The 19,140-nt window shown below is 43.6% G+C and overlaps 2 protein-coding genes across 2 annotated transcripts in view; both read left to right on the top strand.

The window, feature by feature from the left end:
* LOC121705521 (integrin alpha-M-like) overlaps positions 1–7,312 on the top strand; it is a 51,503-nt gene extending 44,191 nt beyond the window's left edge. The window contains exons 21-30 of the mRNA XM_042086532.1: positions 1,692–1,790; positions 2,182–2,261; positions 2,542–2,628; positions 2,814–2,892; positions 3,317–3,415; positions 4,164–4,244; positions 5,169–5,279; positions 6,097–6,207; positions 6,443–6,553; positions 6,737–7,312. Coding sequence (XP_041942466.1) covers positions 1,692–1,790; positions 2,182–2,261; positions 2,542–2,628; positions 2,814–2,892; positions 3,317–3,415; positions 4,164–4,244; positions 5,169–5,279; positions 6,097–6,207; positions 6,443–6,553; positions 6,737–6,817 — 939 coding nt within the window. The 3' untranslated portion in view covers positions 6,818–7,312. The remainder of the gene's footprint in view (positions 1–1,691; positions 1,791–2,181; positions 2,262–2,541; positions 2,629–2,813; positions 2,893–3,316; positions 3,416–4,163; positions 4,245–5,168; positions 5,280–6,096; positions 6,208–6,442; positions 6,554–6,736) is intronic.
* Positions 7,313–12,492: 5,180 nt separating this feature from the next.
* Positions 12,493–14,392, top strand: LOC121705508 (amyloid beta A4 precursor protein-binding family B member 1-interacting protein-like). The gene is made up of 3 exons (XM_042086518.1): positions 12,493–12,565; positions 13,498–13,669; positions 14,077–14,392. Exons 1-3 carry the CDS (start codon positions 12,513–12,515, stop codon positions 14,266–14,268), a joined length of 417 nt encoding a protein of 138 aa, XP_041942452.1. The 5' UTR covers positions 12,493–12,512; the 3' UTR covers positions 14,269–14,392.
* The last annotated feature ends 4,748 nt before the right edge of the window (positions 14,393–19,140 follow it).

Genomic DNA, 19,140 nt, shown 5'->3' on the forward strand with positions numbered 1-19,140 from the left:
CATCACATTCTCAAAACAGTTAAAGGATAATTCTGGTATTTAGCACTTTGAGTCCCTTTTCTGGTTTGTTTTGGATGAACTAAAGTGGTGGAAACCGAAATTTTTACTCGTTTTGAATTGCCTTTCACAGTTTCAGAGTGGCTGGCTATGGGCATGCACAAACATGTCCTTAAAACAACCCTTTAAAACTGTGCAACTGTTGGTTAGTGATGTTCGTTGATGTTCCAAAACAAGTAGTGTAGCGAAATACAGTTTCTGTCTGGCATTTTGAAATACAGTTTCTGTCTGGCATTTTGTAAAATCCCATTGATTTCTGTTGGAAGACTCATTGCTCATTGATATTACTGCGCTACCGGAAACGGAAAGGGGGTCTGTTTACATTTGGTTGTAGTCTTTGTTTTCTCTGGATAGGTAATACTGACAATCTCAAGTGTAGAACCGATCATGTAGTGTCGTAAACCATCGTAAAAGACGTTGAACTTCAGCGCATGCGCAAGATTATGCGCATGCGCAGAATGTATCTGGCAGGCGGTACGGATCGTGTACTGACAGTCTTTCCCCCGCGAGACCTTCTTTTACTGTCTATGCTTCAGACTCAAATATTGAGCGGAAGTTTATACGCGGTTGTGAGGTATCTGAAAAATAGTTCCACAAAAGCAAATAACACATATTGAAATCACACATTGCGCTGATATATTTGTTTTCAATAATCAACAAACACCACTAACCACTCGGTGAGTTGCACAGTTTTAAAAACGAACGTTAAGGGTTGTTTTAAAGGAGAATTCCAGTGTGATTTTGACCTAAAGTGTGTTGAAACATGATACCGAGTATGAACGTATGTCTCATAGCTTACCTCGGCTTGTCCCCTGCCCTGCACTGCGATCAGATTCCAAAAATAATTCAGTGGAAATGCATGGATTCAGTTGCTTCCAGTAGCAGCAACTGGAATCCATGCATTTCCACAGAATTATTTTTGGAATCTGATCCATTTATCATACCTCTTCGTTCGTACTCGTCGCTCGACTTATCGTGACTAAATTCAAGATGGTGTTGAACGGTAAAATTCCTTAAGGTACTGTCTGTATAAATCGTCTTGTAAATAAACTACCAGTGCTTTTTCAAAGTTCTCAATGTCTCGTTTTAAATGTCAAGGCCCTCGGAAGTCTACCAATGAAGTATGGAGCTACTTTGAGCCTTGTAAATGGTGTAAAACAGTGATTTACTTGCATGGCTAGGCCGATGCCCGAGGCACCGCAACGAAAAACTGTTGGTAGCATTGGCTAACTAGCGCCAGATTTCTGAGTGCAGGGGACAAGCCGAGGTAAGCTATGAGACATACGTTCACACTCGGTATCATGTTTCAACACACTTTAGGTCAAAATCACACCAGAATTCTCGTTTAAGGACATGTTTGTGCATGCCTGTAGCCAGCCACTCTGAAACAGTCAAAGGCGATTCAAAACGAGTCAGAAAGTCGAGACAGGACACATCATCAAAATTTCGGTGTCCACCACTCTAGTTCATCCAAAACAAACCATAAAAGGGACTCAAAGTGCTAAATACCGGAATTATCCTGTGCAATGATGAGTCATATATCCATTTAACGCATGGCTGTCAGCTACTTTCAAACACACACTCACACATAAATATTGAGTCATGCAGCTGGTTGCTGTGTGTTTGTGGTGCAGGGTCGGGTGGAGTGCACGTCTCGAGACAGTGAGGATAGAGTCACTCCTGGACTGACCACCTGTGATGTCAGCAGGCCTGTCTTCAAAGCCGGCGATAAGGTCGAGTTCACAGACACACAAACACAGACAGAGATAAACACATAGAAATAAATACATACACAACCACACAAACAGAAACACAGCCAGAGAGAGATATCCATATAGACCCTTTCAACAATAAAAACAAAAACAATGCTTGAACGTTCTATTTGGGTCCCAATCTACTTCCTCTGCATTAAGATAACATATGGAATGTTAAAAAGGAAGTATTGTGGGGCCAACTATGATGCTGATAATGGAACTCTCTTGAAAGGGTCCATACCTATACAAACAAAAACGCACACATACCCATACACACATACATAAACAGTCACACAGATAAACGCACGCCAAAGATGATGTCCTTTAAAAGAGTAGATGTCCATGCTGACGCTAGCTCTTCTGATTCCAGGCAGTGTTTGTGATTCAGTATGGCATCGACAGCAGTGGACGTTTAGGCCAGCGGGTGAACTTCACAGCAAAAGCTGACAGGTATTCATTTCTCAGTGGGTTAATATATCAGACATATGTTGCTAATAAACACTTCACTGCACACATGAGCAGCCTTATAAATGCTTCCCATATTACGTAAAATTACATTGTCTAGAACAGAGACATTTTAAAGAGCCACTAAACCAAATGGGTTTGTTTCTCATGATGTTGCCAGGGCAACAATGGTGTAAATGTTGTGAAAGGGGCTGAAGTGTTGTGAAGTGTTGGCTTACTGTAATGTTGTAATGAGCACTGACCCAAGCTCTCTACTGCCCCACAGTGGTAATGGAGTGCATGCCCCAGACAGCATAACATCCATAACCAAAGATATTGGAGTCAAGTACAGCATCTACATTGTCATCAAAAGGTGACTGTATGCTTTTACAGGAATATTTTGGGAGGGAAATGTTTCATTATATACCAGTATATGGATATGAATATTGTGGTATAATATATCCAAATTCCACGTCGTCCAGTCGTCTGTCTCTATGCGCATTATATAAATAGGCAAACACATACATAAGTCACTGATTCAGAGCGCTCTCCCTCAAGGTCTGATGACTCCACAAACTACATTAACTTCACTGCTGGGGAGAACAACTTGGCCAAACCAGTGCAGCAGAATCTACAGGTATTGTTCATGTCAACTCACTGGGTCTGTGGGTGGCAGTTTGCAGCACCCCTCCAGTTGTGATTTTGGATAATAGTGACCCTCTACCCACCCCCTCTCTGCCCTCTCCTCTATCTCTCTCTCTCCTTTATTTCCCTCTCTCTCTCTTCTATCTCCCTCTCTCTCTTCTTTACCTCCGTCTCTCTCCTTCTCTCCTCTATCTCTCTCTCCTCTACCTCCCTCTCTCTCTTCTCTCCTCCCTCTCTCTCCTCTACCTCCCTCTCTCTCTTCTCTACCTCCCTCTCTTTCCTTCTGTCCTCTATCTCTCTCTCTCTCTTCTCTACCTCCCTGTCCTCTTCCTAATGTTTGTTTATTTCACTCCATCTCATTCTCTCTTTTCTCCCCCCCCTCCTCCTCCATCATCCTCCTCTTCTCTCTACTTCAGGTGGTGAATGCGTGGAGGGACCTGACAGTGACTGTGTTTGTGAAGGTGCCAATCAAGCTGCAGGAGGAGAACATCTGGACAGATCTGGACAGTTTAAAGGTGAGGAAGAGAATATCTGGACACAACGGGACAGTTTAGAGGTGAAGGGGGTGATTATCTGGACAGTTTAGAGGTGAAGGGGGGGATTATCTGGACAGTTTAGAGGTGAGGGGGGGGGGTTATCTGGACAGTTTAGAGGTGAAGGGGGTGATTATCTGGACTGTTTAGAGGTGAGGGGGGTATCTGGACAGTTTAGAGGTAAGGAGGGTGATTATCTGGACAGTTTAGAGGTGAGGGGGACAAAGACAGAAATAGGAACACGGTCCACTTAGAGCAGAAAGTATCAGTATGACAGATCGCCACAGAGCAGCAGACGACCGGGCTGAGCCTCTGGGCCAAAACGGAACCAGTCCAGAACCAGAGACAGCCACAGAGCAGCACAGCACCAGGTCAGAGCCTCTGGGCCAAAACGGAGCCAGAACCAAATAGTTGCCTTGTGTCTCATCAGCTACCTGATGGAGTCAGAAATAGAGGCTGTTTGCCTGTTTAGCCCTCAAAGTCTAAAGCTCCCAACCTACCACAACTTTGCATTATTGACATTTACAAGTACTACAAGTGTTAAATCATTACATTTCACAGTGTCATTACACATTAATTTTCCTGCTCAGCTGGCTGATACCATGGTAGGTCTATAGCCCACCCCAAGAAGAGAGACCTGAAGACCCTGAGCTCTTATCTGCATTAAGACAATGTGTGTTTTATAGACCACATGCACATATCTAAGTTAGATAAATGTGTTTTGTTTTAGATGATTAATGGATGTCGCACTTATAAAGACATGAAGCCTGTGGGAGATGTCATAAAGAAACTGCAAAAAGATCTCACCCTGGTAAGTGCACCATTGCTATCCTTCCATGTGTTCCTATGCATTATTCTCATATCCTCACATGCTTTTACTGTACGCATTATTCTCATATCCTCACATGCTTTTACTGTACGCATTATTCTCATATCCTCACGTGCTTTTACTGTACGCATTATTCTCATATCCTTACATGCTTTTACTGTATGGTTTTCTTTGAAGTCAACTCTGGAATGCTTTAGGACCACACAGACTACCTGTGTGTGTGTGTGTGTGTGTGTGTGTGTGTGTGTGTGTGTGTGTGTGTGTGTATGTGGAACATCTTGGTGTTCATGTTTGTTTGTAGTTTTGTTGTGTGTATGAAATGTCGATGTGTGTGAGAAGTGTTGTCGATGTGTGTGAAGGTGTCTAGGTGTTGGTGTGTGTGTGAGAAGTGTTCATGTGTGTGAAGGTGTCTAGGTGTTGGTGTGTGTGTGTGTGTGTGTGTGTGTGTGTGTGAAGTGTTCATGTGTGTGAAGGTGTCTAGGTGTTGATGTGTGTGAAGGTGTCTAGGTGTTGGTGTGTGTGTGTGTGTGTGTGAGAAGTGTTCATGTGTGTAAAGGTGTCTAGGTGTTGATGTGTGGTAAAGTGTCTAGGTGTTGATGTGTGTGTGTGTGTGTGTGTGTGTGTGAATTGTTCATGTGTGTAAAGGTGTCTAGGTATTGATGTGTGTGTGTGTGTGCGTGAGAGAGAATTGTTCATGTGTGTGAAGGTGTCTAGGTGTTGATGTGTGTGTGTGTGTGTGTGTGTGTGTGTGTGTGTGAGAGCATTGTTCATGTGTGTGAAGGTGTCTAGGTGTTGATATCCTCCCTCTTCATCTCTTCTCCCTTTCCCCTTCCTCTCTCTCTCTCCACTGCTCTCTCTCTCTCTCTCTCTCTCTCTCTCCACGCCCCTCTGTTTCTCCCTCATCAGGACTGTTCAGTGGCCGAGTGTAGAGTGTTTACATGTGACATCGATCTGACGGAGAACAGTCAGCGCTTCCTCAACATCTCGGGAAATGTGAGCTCTACCTGGATTGAGAAGGTAAAGAAATCACACCCTCTTTTCCAACCGAGTCTTATTACAGGGTTCCCACTCTCAAGTCAAATGTAAAATTTCATGACTTCTCTCTGACTTTCCCTGACCATTCAAGAATATTTTACTTTTTAGAGTGGGAGATAAATAAATGACCATTGAATAAACAAAGTTGGGAGACTCCACATCATGTTCCTTAGTTGGGTGAAGCTATTAGTCTGGCACAATGGGACAGAGTTCACAGTCAGGAGGCCTTGACCCCACCGAAGCAGAATCCTACAAGGCTACACTGTAGCAACGGATTTGTCTCTAAATCCTCCCCCAAAGACACAGGCTAGGAGACATACAAAGCTAGGAGGCACACAAGGCTAGGAGACACACAAGGCTAGTGAAGGCTAGGAGGCACACAAGGCTAGGAGGCACACAAGGCTAGTGAAGGCTAGGAGGCACACAAGGCTAGGAGACACACAAGGCTAGGAGGCACAGTGAAGGCTAGGAGACATACAAGGCTAGGAGGCACACAAGGCTAGGAGGCATACAGGACGTGTTTCGATTGGTTTAGAAATCTCCAGCCACATGTGTCGGCACAAGAGTACATACTGTACTACTAAATCACACATTAGGCCCTGGCTACACCGGGTCAGCAACTGAAGCACTTCACCCGCATAGCGTAGAAATAGTTTTAGAAGACTAGTCTAATTTTTTCCGAATGTACATACTATGTACAAACAGAATAGAATGTACATACTATGTACAAACAGAATAGAATGTACATACTATGTACAAACAACAAACACTTTCCCCTCCTCTTCCTCTTCTCAAACAGACTGGGCTCAGAGAAGCTCAGCTGGCACTGATCACCGAGGCGACGATGGAGTACGACCAAAACAAATACATCTACTTCTCAGACTCCAGGAAGCAGCCCCCTGTCTCCAAGGTAACACACCAACTCCTCAGTGTCCTCCAACGTTGCAGCGCTGTCTTCATCAGTTTAGCTGGTTCCCCGGAATGCAAGGGGAAAAAGTAACGTGCATCATTGCTCATTGCCAGAGTGTCTCGCAGAGACAATTCCATTGTGCTCTCGCGAGAACTCTGGATTTCCAGAGTACTCTGTGTGTTTATGATGTGTAGAACACATATGTGAGACTGTGGCTCCTGTTTCCTTCCTGCAGATCAAGACTATCGTGGAGGTGTACGACGTCCCCAACTTCACCAAGGAGATCATCGGGGGGACAGTGGGCGGGCTGATCCTGCTCGCGCTCATCACTGCAGGCCTGGTGAAGGTGAGAGAGACGAACCTCGGCTCCGGGTCAGCATCGGCCCAGACCCGGCGCTGATCTGGCTCTGAGTCGTTTGCCATTAGATGTGCAAGTGAAATCTCAGAGTAGCTTATGGCAGCTTAAAGACAAAGACAGCTCTGTCTTTATTAATGTTTTTGTTTATGGCTTTGTTGTTGTTTATTGTAGGCGGGCTTTTTTAAGAGTCAGTACAAACAAATGATGGAGGAGGCTGCTGGACAGGACACGGAAGGAGCTCCAGCAGAGTGATCTTGAGTGTGTGTGTGTGTGTGTTTGTCTGTTTGTGTGTGTGTGTGTGTTTGTGTGTTTTTTGTTATTCTCAAAATTATCTTCTATTCATTTTTATTTTATTGGTTATTAATATTGGTATATATTGAATTACTTTAAATGTTTTTTGTTGTGTTTCTCTGAGTGAGGCATTGTGGGAACATCAGTGAGGGAATGTTTTGTTGAACATATTCTGACTAATCAAAGCAGTAAGATTTTGTACAGATGTGGGGTTTTTCACCTCGTTGTATATAAACTGTGTGTGTAAACAAAGAAATTGTGTGAGTAAAGCTCTGTGTAAACATCAGTGTGTGTTAGACTAAGTGAGGGTTTGTGGGGACATCCGTGTGTGTTAGATTGAATAAGGCTTTGTGGTGACATCCGTGTGTGTGTTAGACTAAATAACACCTTTTTTGCTTTTACTTTGTTCATGGCAATGCAGTAAAAAGTTGTAGTGAATCATGAGTGCACACACAGGCTAACACGTAAACTCGGGTCAAGTCAGGTCAGATCAGTTTGTGTCACAGATACAGTATGGAGCGCAGCAAGGTAATTTTTAATCACTAAATAAAAAATGGCATTTATTTCTGTAAGGCACCACATATGTCTGTAAATTGCTCAGCCCCACAGAATCCCTCCACCATGGCAATGATAGTGCCAGATTCAGGACAGTCTGCCCTACACACACATGAAATGCATGTAGAGCTATGAGCTTACTGTGGTGAGATACATGTCAAAATATAAGAATTTTTATAATACGCTTTTTATATTTTAATTCTTTAAAAATCTAAATAAAATCAATGCTAGTACTAATATATGATAGTCTAGCCTCTGCTGAAAAAACAATATATAATATGTGTGTGTGGCACTTACAATGACCAGAATAAATCCTTATGAATAAAGGTAGTAAAAAATGCCATAAAAACAGCTTAGGGTTCTAAGGGTTAAAGCAGTGTTTGGTTGGTTTTGGGTCCAAGACATGATTTTGAGTTGTGACTGAGATAAGAACTTGATTATGTGTAATTATATGTTTATTCATAAATATATGCATATGTGAATGTATTTCTACTTGTGTCATTAAAAAAAACAATAAAGTCTTACAATAATCTAGACATACAGCTGATCCCTCCTGTTTCCCTGCTGTTATGGTGGATCAATGGATAAATGAATGACAATACAGAGAAAAGCCATATATCCATATACATACATGTTTATAAAAGTTTAGAAAATATCTTGTTTGGTTCAACAATGATCCATTGTTATAGGGGTTATAAAGGGTCAAAAAGCCTATGCGCGCACAGAGAGAGAGAGAGAGAGCTGTCCAAGCCCCCAAACTGGTTTTCCTGATTCTCCCCAAGCCTGGTGTCTGGGGCATCAGTCTGCAGCAGTGCTTTTAACTGAGAGCTTTTCTCTCAGCTGACTTTGGTGTTTCATCACAGACTGGGTAGGTTTGGGATGGAGATGTATTCATGCTCACACACACATATAGTACAACAGTACACACACACAGAGGAGAGAGAGAGAGAACCTTTCACAAGGAGCTAGGTGTTCTGCATGTATGCCCCTCCCCCATACCCATCAGCTCCTCCCCCATACCCCTCAGCCCCTCCCCCATACAATCAGCTCCTCCCTCGTACCACCAGCTCCTCCCCGTACCCCTCGGCCCCGCCCCTGTCACCCTCAGCCCCTCCTCCATACCCCTCAGCCCCTCCCCCATCACCCCTCTCTTCCAGCTCCTCCCCTGTACCCCTCTCCTGCCCCCAAACACACACACACACTTGTCCACATAGAGGTGACCAGACTCTCCTGCCCCCAAACACACACACACACTCGTCCACATGGAGGTGACCAGACTCTCCTGCCCCCAAACACACACACACACACTCGTCCACATAGAGGTGACCAGACTCTCCTGCCCCCAAACACACACACACACTCGTCCACATAGAGGTGACCAGACTCTCCTGCCCCCAAACACACACACACACTCGTCCACATAGAGGTGACCAGACTCTCCTGCCCCCAAACACACACACACACTCGTCCACATGGAGGTGACCAGATTCTCCTGCCCCCAAACACACACACACTCGTCCACATAGAGGTGACCAGACTCTCCTGCCCCCAAACACACACACACTCGTCCACATAGAGGTGACCAGACTCTCCTGCCCCCAAACACACACACACTCGTCCACATAGAGGTGACCAGACTCTCCTGCCCCCAAACACACACACACACTCGTCCACATAGAGATGACCAGACTCTCCTGCCCCCAAACACATACACACCCGTCCACTCGTCCTGCCCCCAAACACACACACACTCGTCCACTCGTCCTGCCCCCAAACACACACACACTCGTCCACATAGAGGTGACCAGGCCCTAGGGTTGCCAGATTTGTCTGGCAGGAGACCTCTCACAATGCACAGTGTGTATACCAAAATAAGGAAGCGTTTTTTCTTCAACAATAAGCAGCTGTTGTACAGGATGTATCAATAGGACGCTCGTGGGACGGACGGCAAAGACAGCTGGCATCTCGTGATTCGTGCTCGTACCTTTGGAAAGGAGCAATCACTGGCTATATGGGACACGACCGAAAACAAGGATATTCTTTGGACAGTCACAGTTGAGACAGTAATTCCATTGGCTTGTTTCCACAATTAGGGCTAGGTTTGCTTTGTTCTGTTGAACACTGGGTCGGTGCAGACAAGAGTTTCACTCACAAACCCCTAAACGAAACTGAAGTGTAGTGCTGTTTATATTGTTTTTATACAATATATAATTATTGTATATATTGATTGATATAGTGTCATATGCATAAAATGTAAAGCACATTGAATGATAATGTGTTATATAAATAAACTTGAACACTGCTAGTGCCTCGCTATAACATTCCATTGCTATGGTGATGAGCCATCTCTCATCCCAGAGCAGAGGGTTCTGATTCCACCATGACCACAGAGTTTAAACCACCCAGATTGTTTTTTCTACTCTATCATCAAATGATACCATGCTTATTGCACAAGGTCTGTGTGCATCATCAAAAGTCACAAACACAAATATAGATGCACATAATAAATATTTGAGGAGTTATGACATTTTAATCTATGCTGATGAAAGAAAATCAGAAAAGGAATAAATTGTTTGAAATAATGGAGAAAATATTTAAGGTGAATGTGGTTGTCTTGTGTTTGTGTCCATTACATGCAGTATGGTAATGGAAAAATACCTGGGAAGCCAGAGCATTACTCATAAAAAAAAAAAAACGTTCCACCCCACGTACCTTTTTGACCGTAGATATGTAGGATTAGGTCATTGCTCTCTGAAGACGATCCCATGTTTACGGTAATAGCAATCATAAAGCAGGTGACGAGCGCGCACACCTTACTCTGAGGAAGAAGGAGGAAGGTGTTGTAACGTTTGAAGGTTTCAGGACGCCGAGAGTTGTTCAGAGCTTTATTAGCTGGGAACGAGGGCAGGGACACAGACCCAGATCACAATACACACAGGGCAGGTCAAGAAAACACACACACACTACACCAACAGGGGAGGTCCAGCCCCCCACACAAGAAGGAACACACATGAGGGGAAACTAAAAGGGAAACATGTTACACTAAAGACACTAACTTTACACTTATAACTTACGAGAATAACGACATAAACCCCCAAATGTTCGCTCTCGTATCCCAGCATGCTCCTCGCGGGAGAACGGCAACACTGTCTTTCTGCGCCGACGCTACAGTATCATATAAAAAAAATGGCCTTCACTTCAACTCACTGCAGGCTGGGCTGGGGAAGTCACTATAGACAGTTATATAGATAGATATGCATAGCCCTACACACATATGTACACACACACACACACACGTGATGCCATATACTGACATCTGTGGAGTGCTTATAAACTTGCATGGAAACCTAAACACCTGATAAGACCAACACGCACCTCTAAAGTCCCTCCTCTCAGATACACGTCACACAGTCCCCTGCACTCAGTATAAGATCTCTCAGATCAAGCCTGGCTCTGCAGTAAACGCTTTCAAAGAACGATAGATAGATAAGTTTATTGATCCTTTTGGATTGAAGAAGGCTATATATATTTATTGATTCTTTTGGAAGGATAGATAGATATATTTATTGATTCTTTTGGAAATTTATCAGGAGCTCATATTGGTTGAGCCACCTCTTCTCATCACACTGTAAGTATTACTGCACCACAATGTTTTCACAACTAGGACTGGGACATTACGACTGGGATATTACAACTAGGACTGGGGGTATTGCAACTAGAACTGGGACATTACGACTAGGACTTGGGTATTACAACTAGAACTGGGATATTACAACTAGAACTGGGGTATCACAACTAGGACTGGGGTATCACAACTAGGACTGGGGTACACATTAATTATTTTGAATATATTTTCAGGATATTATCAAGCATTCTTTCATCAAAAACCTGCCATCTTTTAACCTCAGGGTTTTGGGTGATGGTGTGATGAGGCTCATGGTTAACAGGCTCTCTCTCTCTCCAGAATCATTGTATCTATTGTGTCCACACTGCGTCTGCTGTGACTAGTGCTGTGACAAGTGTACCAGACTCGAGGCAGGAAGTCAGGAGAACAGGATCCAACAGTGTCTTTTCCGTTCTGAGTTTGAAGAATATGTCCCAGAGCCTGTGCTACCTCAAACCACTAAGCTGGAGGAACGTTCTGTCGCCTGAACCTACACATCAAAACAAGTATGTTGAGGCACCTCATAAGAATAGCAATGATAACAACTGCAAACACTCACATCTTAGTCACAATGTGAAACCAGATCACAGCATCTATATATATATATATATATATATAGATAGATAGATAGGGGGGGGGGGGGGGGGGGGTCCTCTTCAGATAGTTCCTCTTTGTGCTGTGGTAGAAGTATAGAGTGTGACTATATATATCAGTGTAGTAATAAGATTGACTTTTTAAAATGTAATTCCTGTGTGTGTCTGTCTGGCAGTCCTCTGTATGAGCCTGAGCAGTTCCTTCCCAATCCTTCAGCAGCGCTCGGAGTCTGTATGAGCCTGAGCAGTTCCTTCCCAATCCTTCAGCAGCGCTCGAAGTCTGCCTGCTCTCCTGCCGTCCTTTGCCCTGTGTATGCCCTGTTATGCTGTATGTGTATGCCCTGTGTACAGTATGCCCTGTAATGCTGTATGTGTACAGTATGCCCTGTTACGCTGTATGTGTATGCCCTGTTACGCTGTATGTGTATGCCTGGGTCACAGCATTAGGCTGTCACACTACAATGTCATTTCAGTTTAGTTTGGGATAATTGGCAGGAAATGGAACAACCTAAAAATGCAATACAAGTACATTTTGGCAGTTTACAACATAACAATAACAATATATAACAATAATAACAGCAAAATAACAACAATAACAGCAGCAACAACAACAAAATAACTTCATAATAATAACAATAACAACAACAACAATAATAATAATATTGATGATGATGATGATAATAAGGTTAACAGTGTTCTCAGTATTTGTGGTAATTAATGTGATTAGCTCATGACTTGCTTGTCTTCCCTGCCTGTCCTCTACAGACCTCTGCATGTACCTGACCGCTCACCACTCACCGGCCATGTCCGTCTCCTGTCCTGGCGCCCTCTAGAGGAGCGGAGTATGCTGGGACCAGACGAGCCGCATGTAGCTGAGGTGGTGGATCTGCCTACCATGTATGTAGCCCGTGTCACATTAGCATGTATGTAACCCGTTTCACCATGTATGTAGCCCGTTTCACATTAGCATGTACTGTATGTAACCCATGTCACATTAGCATGTATGTAGCCAGTTTCACATTAGCATGTATGTAGCCCGTTTCACATTAGCATGTAGCCCGTTTCACATTACCATGTATGTAGCCCGTGTCACATTAGAAGGTTTCTGCAGTGTGCTTTGTTTTGGATGATTGATTGCATTTTCTATAATTCAACAATAATAATTAATAATAATAGTAATAAGATTTCCCCCCATTAAAGAAGCCCTATGCAGGTCTGGTTATTCCTTCGCTGTTTCTGGGTTTTCGCCGGATTTGGGCTCGCATTTTTCACGACATAGCTCCCCCTGCAGCTTCGGTAGCAAGTGACAGCTACGCTAAACCCCCACTAGCCATCAAGAAACCAAGCTAAACACATACAGGCCTCACAATAAAACGATCGAGCAAACACATTACATCGACTATCAAACCACATTACAAAAACGAAGTTCGCCCAAGGGTAGGCTACTTACAATTTCAACAGCAACAAAGCCAAGTCAACGTCCGTTTTGCAGTCTTCTTAGAAACTACAATCTGACTACATTTTGGAGGCACGATTGGATACTTCCGCTGAGTCACATCCGGATTCAGAAAGTTGCATATTCGTTTTTTTCCACGGAGAACTGATAGGGGGAGACGAAGCACCCACCAAACAACCCAGAAAGTGTTGTAGAACCATCAGAACGACTCTCAACCTGCATAATTATTTGCTAAAATTGTTGCATAGGGCTTCTTTAAATACTTTACAATCAAGTTAAGATTGTAACAATTTCAGCCTCTCCAACTCAGATTTGAGACTGTCCTCGACCCAGATTTAACATTTCTTATTTTCTCCCATCATGCTGTGTCCAGACCTCATGAGCCTCAGCGTGAGGGTGTCTGTGGCTGGTCGCGGCCTGCTCCGGAGGGTCTGCCTGCTCCGGCGGCTCCAGATGTGCCTGACGAGGCCGAGAGAGAGATGGAGCATCTTCCTCCACCGTCATACCGCTCTCTCCTTCTCGATCTGCCCCCTCCCTATCCACAGGTTACTACATGGCAGCAGCGCGGGGGTGGGTTGGGGGTTGATGGGACCGCCTCCCTATCCACAGGCAGGCTCCACATATTATTTTACCTTACCTCTTCAGCGTTGTTTTAACTGAAAAATAATGTCATGGATCAGTCATGGATTATATAATTGAATATATTGGGGATTTGAACATTGCTCCTTGTATAAAGAATGTGTTAACTGGGGAGTAGTAGACTTGGGGGGGGGGGGGGGGATCCAGAATGCACTGTGTCTCATGCATTTGTCCCCTGTGGATCCATAATGCACTGTGTCTCATGCATTTGTCCCCTGTGGATCCAGAAGGCACTGCGTCTCATGCCATTTGTCTCCTGTGGATCCAGAATGCACTGTGTCTCATGCATTTGTGTTGGTCTGTGTTTGTCAAGGCCTTTCAGCCTGCAATGGCAGGCTTTGGCCAACAGGAGGCACCACCTTCCTATTCAGAGGTCCTTTTCGCCCATAACCGACCACAACACTTGTCAGTGCCAGGCCGTCCCATACCATCAGCCCCCCCTGCTGGCCCGCGAGTGCAACTGCCCTACCTCCAAACACCCACTGTACTACGCACCAGGTTCTAGGTTCTCTGAAGTGTGGCTGAAATGGAACCCTGGCCGCCACACACACAGACCAACTAACTGGAGGAGCCATTTGTCTGAAATTCCATAAGGAAAAGCCGACATCAGGCATTTTTTTTCTTGGATAACCAACAATATGGACACCCAGACATTCAATATGGGCACTCAATGACGCCCAGACATAGCAGACTATTCGATATGGACACTGAATGAGGGCCAGACATAGCAGACTATTCAATATGGACACTCAATGAGGCCCAGACATAGCAGACTATTCAATATGGACACTGAATGAGGCCCAGGCATAGCAAAATATTTCGCCTTTGTTTATGTCTGTTTAATGAATACAGCTATCTGTGCCAAAGCTAAAATAAGAAATTTAATGTAGCGTTTATGTCATGTATTTCATATCACTAAAATAAGACTTAATGTTATTGGCTGTGTGGGATTCAGATACGTTTATGGTTTCTGTTTTGTAAAATATCATGTTCTTTTTTAATTTTTAATTTACTGTCGAGGGAATGTCTTCACTTGTACAATTATATGTAGGTATTGTAGGAACACCATGGAAATATTGGATCCTTACTTAACCTGTGGAGAAATATTCTGTTGACAGGACAGGTTTCCTATTTGTAACCATAGCAACTCTCTGACCTATACATACCACCAAATTTAACATGACTTAAAGGTGCTCTAAGCGATGCCATGCGTTTTTTAGGCTAAAACATTTTATGTCACTTACTGCAAACAGCTAGCCTGGGTGCCATTCCGCACTTAGTCCCGCCCCACGGGAAGTTCGGTCTGGCATTGCTCCATTGTGGGGCAAGTATGCTCGCCCTAAATCGGGCGGACCAATCAAATCAGGCTTTACGATGATGGACAGGTGAGCAACAGCGCCTAGTCTATCACGTCATCTGAGCACGCTTAGATTAGGCTTATGTTTGAAACAAAAACGCTGTGGCTAGAAGGATACATGGCTTTTAAGACCCCATATGGAAAATTCATATTATTTAATGAGTTTCACTGAAAATGATTATTTCTGAAAACTCTGGCCAAAGTTGAGATGTGGGAAAACTGGTGGTTTCACTTTCATCAAGGGAAAACAGCACTGTTGCATTGCAACATGTTCCCTCGTTCGTTTGAAATCTCTGATTGACCACCTGTTTGAGGGATTTGCGACAGCCTTTCCCAGCTGTTTAACATGTTTGTAGCATATCACTGTTCAACAGAATTATTTTTAAAAACGGAGGGGATATAGGAACAGAAGGAGGGTTTGTTTGTTTTCTTCCTTCACCTCACGGTAAGCAGAGGCATTCCCCCCCTGTATCGGTTGAAACACGCCCCATAATTACGTCCCAATGGAGCAGTATCAGACTCATATTCTGACTAGAATTTGAGTATGACAACGTCAGGCTAGCAAACATCACCTAACCAACCCGCTAGCTGTCTGTGTCCTGAATACACTGTAAAAAAATGTGATCTCTGTGGACAGCCCAGGCTCCAAGAACGGCAACAAAAACAACCTGGGCAAACCTAGCCCATGAAAACATACTGTAACAAACTGTTCCAGCAAATCACAGACAAGATGCGCGTTTAGGAGAGTTTCAATTGCACGGGAGCAGCACGGGAGGGAGGGGGAGGAAGTAGCGAGCTAGCTCTCTATTTTGTTTGAAAGTCAACAGAAGTGTCGTAGCCCAGCATCGCTTAGAGCACCTTTAATATTTTACATATGACTTAATATTCATACCCTATTAAGTCTGACAGGTTAAAAGGTGTATTTTTTAGATAAACATAGTAATATGTATACATAACTTATCAGAACTTATTGTATTTGAGGAGGCATTTTATCCCTTCCTGAAAATATATTCAGATAGATAGATAGATAGATAGATACTTTATTGATCCCCAGGGGAAATTCAAGTAAATTCAGTAAATAAATACTCTCAGTATTGCATTTCTAATGTTTTTCTCTCTCTGCCTTATTCAGTTGGCTGACACTTTTATCCAAAGCGTCTTACAGTACAGTTATTACAAGGGGTAGTCACCTATTTTATACAGTCTATGGTAGTCACCCTAGGGCAAGCTGGGGTATTTTATACAGTCTATGGTAGTCCCCCTAGACTAGAGCAAGCTGGGGTATTTTATACAGTACAGTCTATGGTAGTCCCCCTAGACTAGAGCAAGCTGGGGTATTTTATACAGTCTATGGTAGTCCCCCTAGACTAGAGCAAGCTGGGGTATTTTATACAGTCTATGGTAGTCCCCCTAGACTAGAGCAAGCTGGGGTATTTTATACAGTCTATGGTCGTCACCCTAGAGCAAGCTGGGGTTAAGGTTAAGCTAAGGGCACAATGATGACAGAAGGTAATTTAACCCCCAACTTTTCTGGCTACAGCATACCAGCAGTTCCTTAGCCACTAGGCTTATGACATGGCTACTTTTTAAAGGTGTGAGTTTCTAATCCTATATTCGTGTCATATTCTAATAACTGCTCCTAGCTTTCTCTCTCTCTGTGTGTGTGTGTGTGTGTCTGTGCTCAAGAAAACTTGATTGAAATGATTTCTCATTTTTGTTCTGCAGTTCGCCATCTTTTTTTGTTTATTTTAATTTAACTTTATATTTATTACCAACCTTTCCTCATATTTACATTATGGACAGCACCTTGAAAGGCCTCCTATGCAGTTTCAGGTATTTTTGTCGACTCTAGAGCTCCCCCTAGAGTTGCAATATATTTATATTTTATAATATATATAATATTTTTTGCCATTGTAAACAGGGGCAGCTGTGGAAGGTTGCCGGTTCGAACCCCAACCAGTAGGCACGGCTGAAGTGCCCTTGAGCAAGGCACCCAACCCCTCACTGCTCCCCGAGCGCTGCTGTTGTTGCAGGCAGCTCACTGCGCCGGGATTAGTGTGTCCTTCACCTCACTGTGTGTGTGCTGAGTGTGTTTCACTAATTCACGGATTGGGATAAATGCAGAGGCCAAATTTCTCTCACGGGATCAAAAGAGTATGTATACTTATACTTAAATAGCCTACTTCTCATGGCTTGTTCCCTCTGTATGCAATGAAAATGCTTTTGTTGTGGAGGCGAAGGACTAACAACAGGCAAAAACTATTTCCAAAGAGCTATATCTACTGACAAGGTTATGATTCACGATTCTTGCAAGATGTATCCGGGTCGGCGATTCTTGAAGTTGCATTGCTGGTTCTCTCGTTAGCGACTCACTACGGCTATGCTCGAGGGCTATGCTAAGTAAACAAGTTTGTTTACCATCAAATTGGCTTCGTAGAGGTTGTATTAGGGTAAACATCTTGCATGGTGTACCTTTAAGGGAGAGTTAAAGGATAAGCTACCAGATGTTATATTTAAAGGACATGTAATGGCTTCCCCTATTATGCCTTCTGCTATCCTTCACTCCCAACACTTGAACGTTTTTCACGTTCCTGTCCAGTTCTGTTGCTGGTGGTTCTTCATGTTTCTGTCCAGCTCTGTTGGTGATTCTTCACGTTCCTGGTACAAACTCCAACAGCTTCTGTGCTGCTACAGTGTTGAGATCACATGTGAAAGTGCATGTCCTACCTGTTGTTTTGTAGGTCACATGTGAAAGTGCATGTCCTACCTGTTGTTTTGTAGGTCACATGTGAAAGTGCATGTCCTACCTGTTGTTTTGTAGGTCACATGTGAAAGTCCATGTCCTACCTGTTGTTTAGCTTTGTGAGTAATATTTGTACACTAAATGACTTTGTCCCAACTTATGTTATTAACTGCCCTGCATTTCCACTGTATAAAAACATGTGCCCCAGAAGCATATGCATCTCTGATCAAAACCCTTCCCGTTCCTAACATGGGTTCCTATGGTGCAACTCCTTATACAGCAGGTGACGTACTACTTGCCCTCTGAAGAACCTTACAGAGTCCACACCCCACCTGATAACGTTTTGTTTCATTCAAAAACACAATAATCATTTAGTACCACTTATCATGATGAACTTGTGCAGTATACTGTTGTGACATAGGCCCCTCCTCTCAGACAAGCATAAAGAAGTTGTACAAAGTCCTCCTCAGTCGGTCAAAAGCACCTAAAGATCCAGCGAGTCCCTGCAGTGACAGCCCTACCTAGTCTACACATCTGGGCTGAAGGACCAGCACAAAGAAATCTGAGGCCACAGTCACAGCCGTCCAACTAGAGAGTCGCGCCGCTTTCTGACCATGTAAGTTGGCTCTCCAAACCAGCACCGTTTCGGCACAATGTCATAATATTTTCTGTACAAATCTGAACTCTGCTGTACCACACAATGTTCTGTAGAAACAGTTTCTGTAACACCTTTACATGTAAAAAAAAATGGTCTCCATATCATGTTTCATAAAAACGGTCTCCATATCATGTTTCATAAAAACGGAATTCTTTGGCCTTCTGTCCTCATGAACAGATTCCCATTTCAGCTGCTTCTGACATCATGTATTCAGACCCGCTGTAAGTATTTGACTATTTGATCTTCCATGATAACCTTCACAAAAACAGGTTGTGTACTATTCACACATGGGCCCAGGTGTGGCAGAGAGAAATGGTGTCCAATTTGCAGATGGGTCTCATGAACCATACCAGTCACATGTCTACAGGCCCCCCTAGTATAGACCCTTTCAAGAGAGTTCCATTATCAGCATCATAGTTGGCCCCACAAGACTTCCGTTTTAACATTCCATATGTTATCTTAATGCAGAGGAAGTCGATTGGGGACCAAATAGAACGTTCAAGCATTGTTTTTGTTTACCTTGTTGAAAGGGTCTATTGACAGTACCTCCGTCCCCTAGATCAGGGGTGGGCAAACGTTTTGGCGCCTCATTGGGTTTTTGAAATGGGACGGGGGTCAC

The sequence above is a fragment of the Alosa sapidissima genome, chromosome 3 (genome assembly GCF_018492685.1).
Source record: "Alosa sapidissima isolate fAloSap1 chromosome 3, fAloSap1.pri, whole genome shotgun sequence".
Taxonomy (NCBI): domain Eukaryota; kingdom Metazoa; phylum Chordata; class Actinopteri; order Clupeiformes; family Clupeidae; genus Alosa; species Alosa sapidissima.

Coding starts and splice junctions, on each gene's coding strand:
- LOC121705508 (XM_042086518.1), top strand. CDS start 12,513: ATGCTGGGACCAGACGAGCCGCATGTAGCTGAGGTGGTGGATCTGCCT. Junction 12,566..13,497: donor GTGGTGGATCTGCCTACCAT/GTATGTAGCCCG, acceptor TGCTGTGTCCAG/ACCTCATGAGCCTCAGCGTG. Junction 13,670..14,076: donor TGCCCCCTCCCTATCCACAG/GTTACTACATGG, acceptor GTGTTTGTCAAG/GCCTTTCAGCCTGCAATGGC.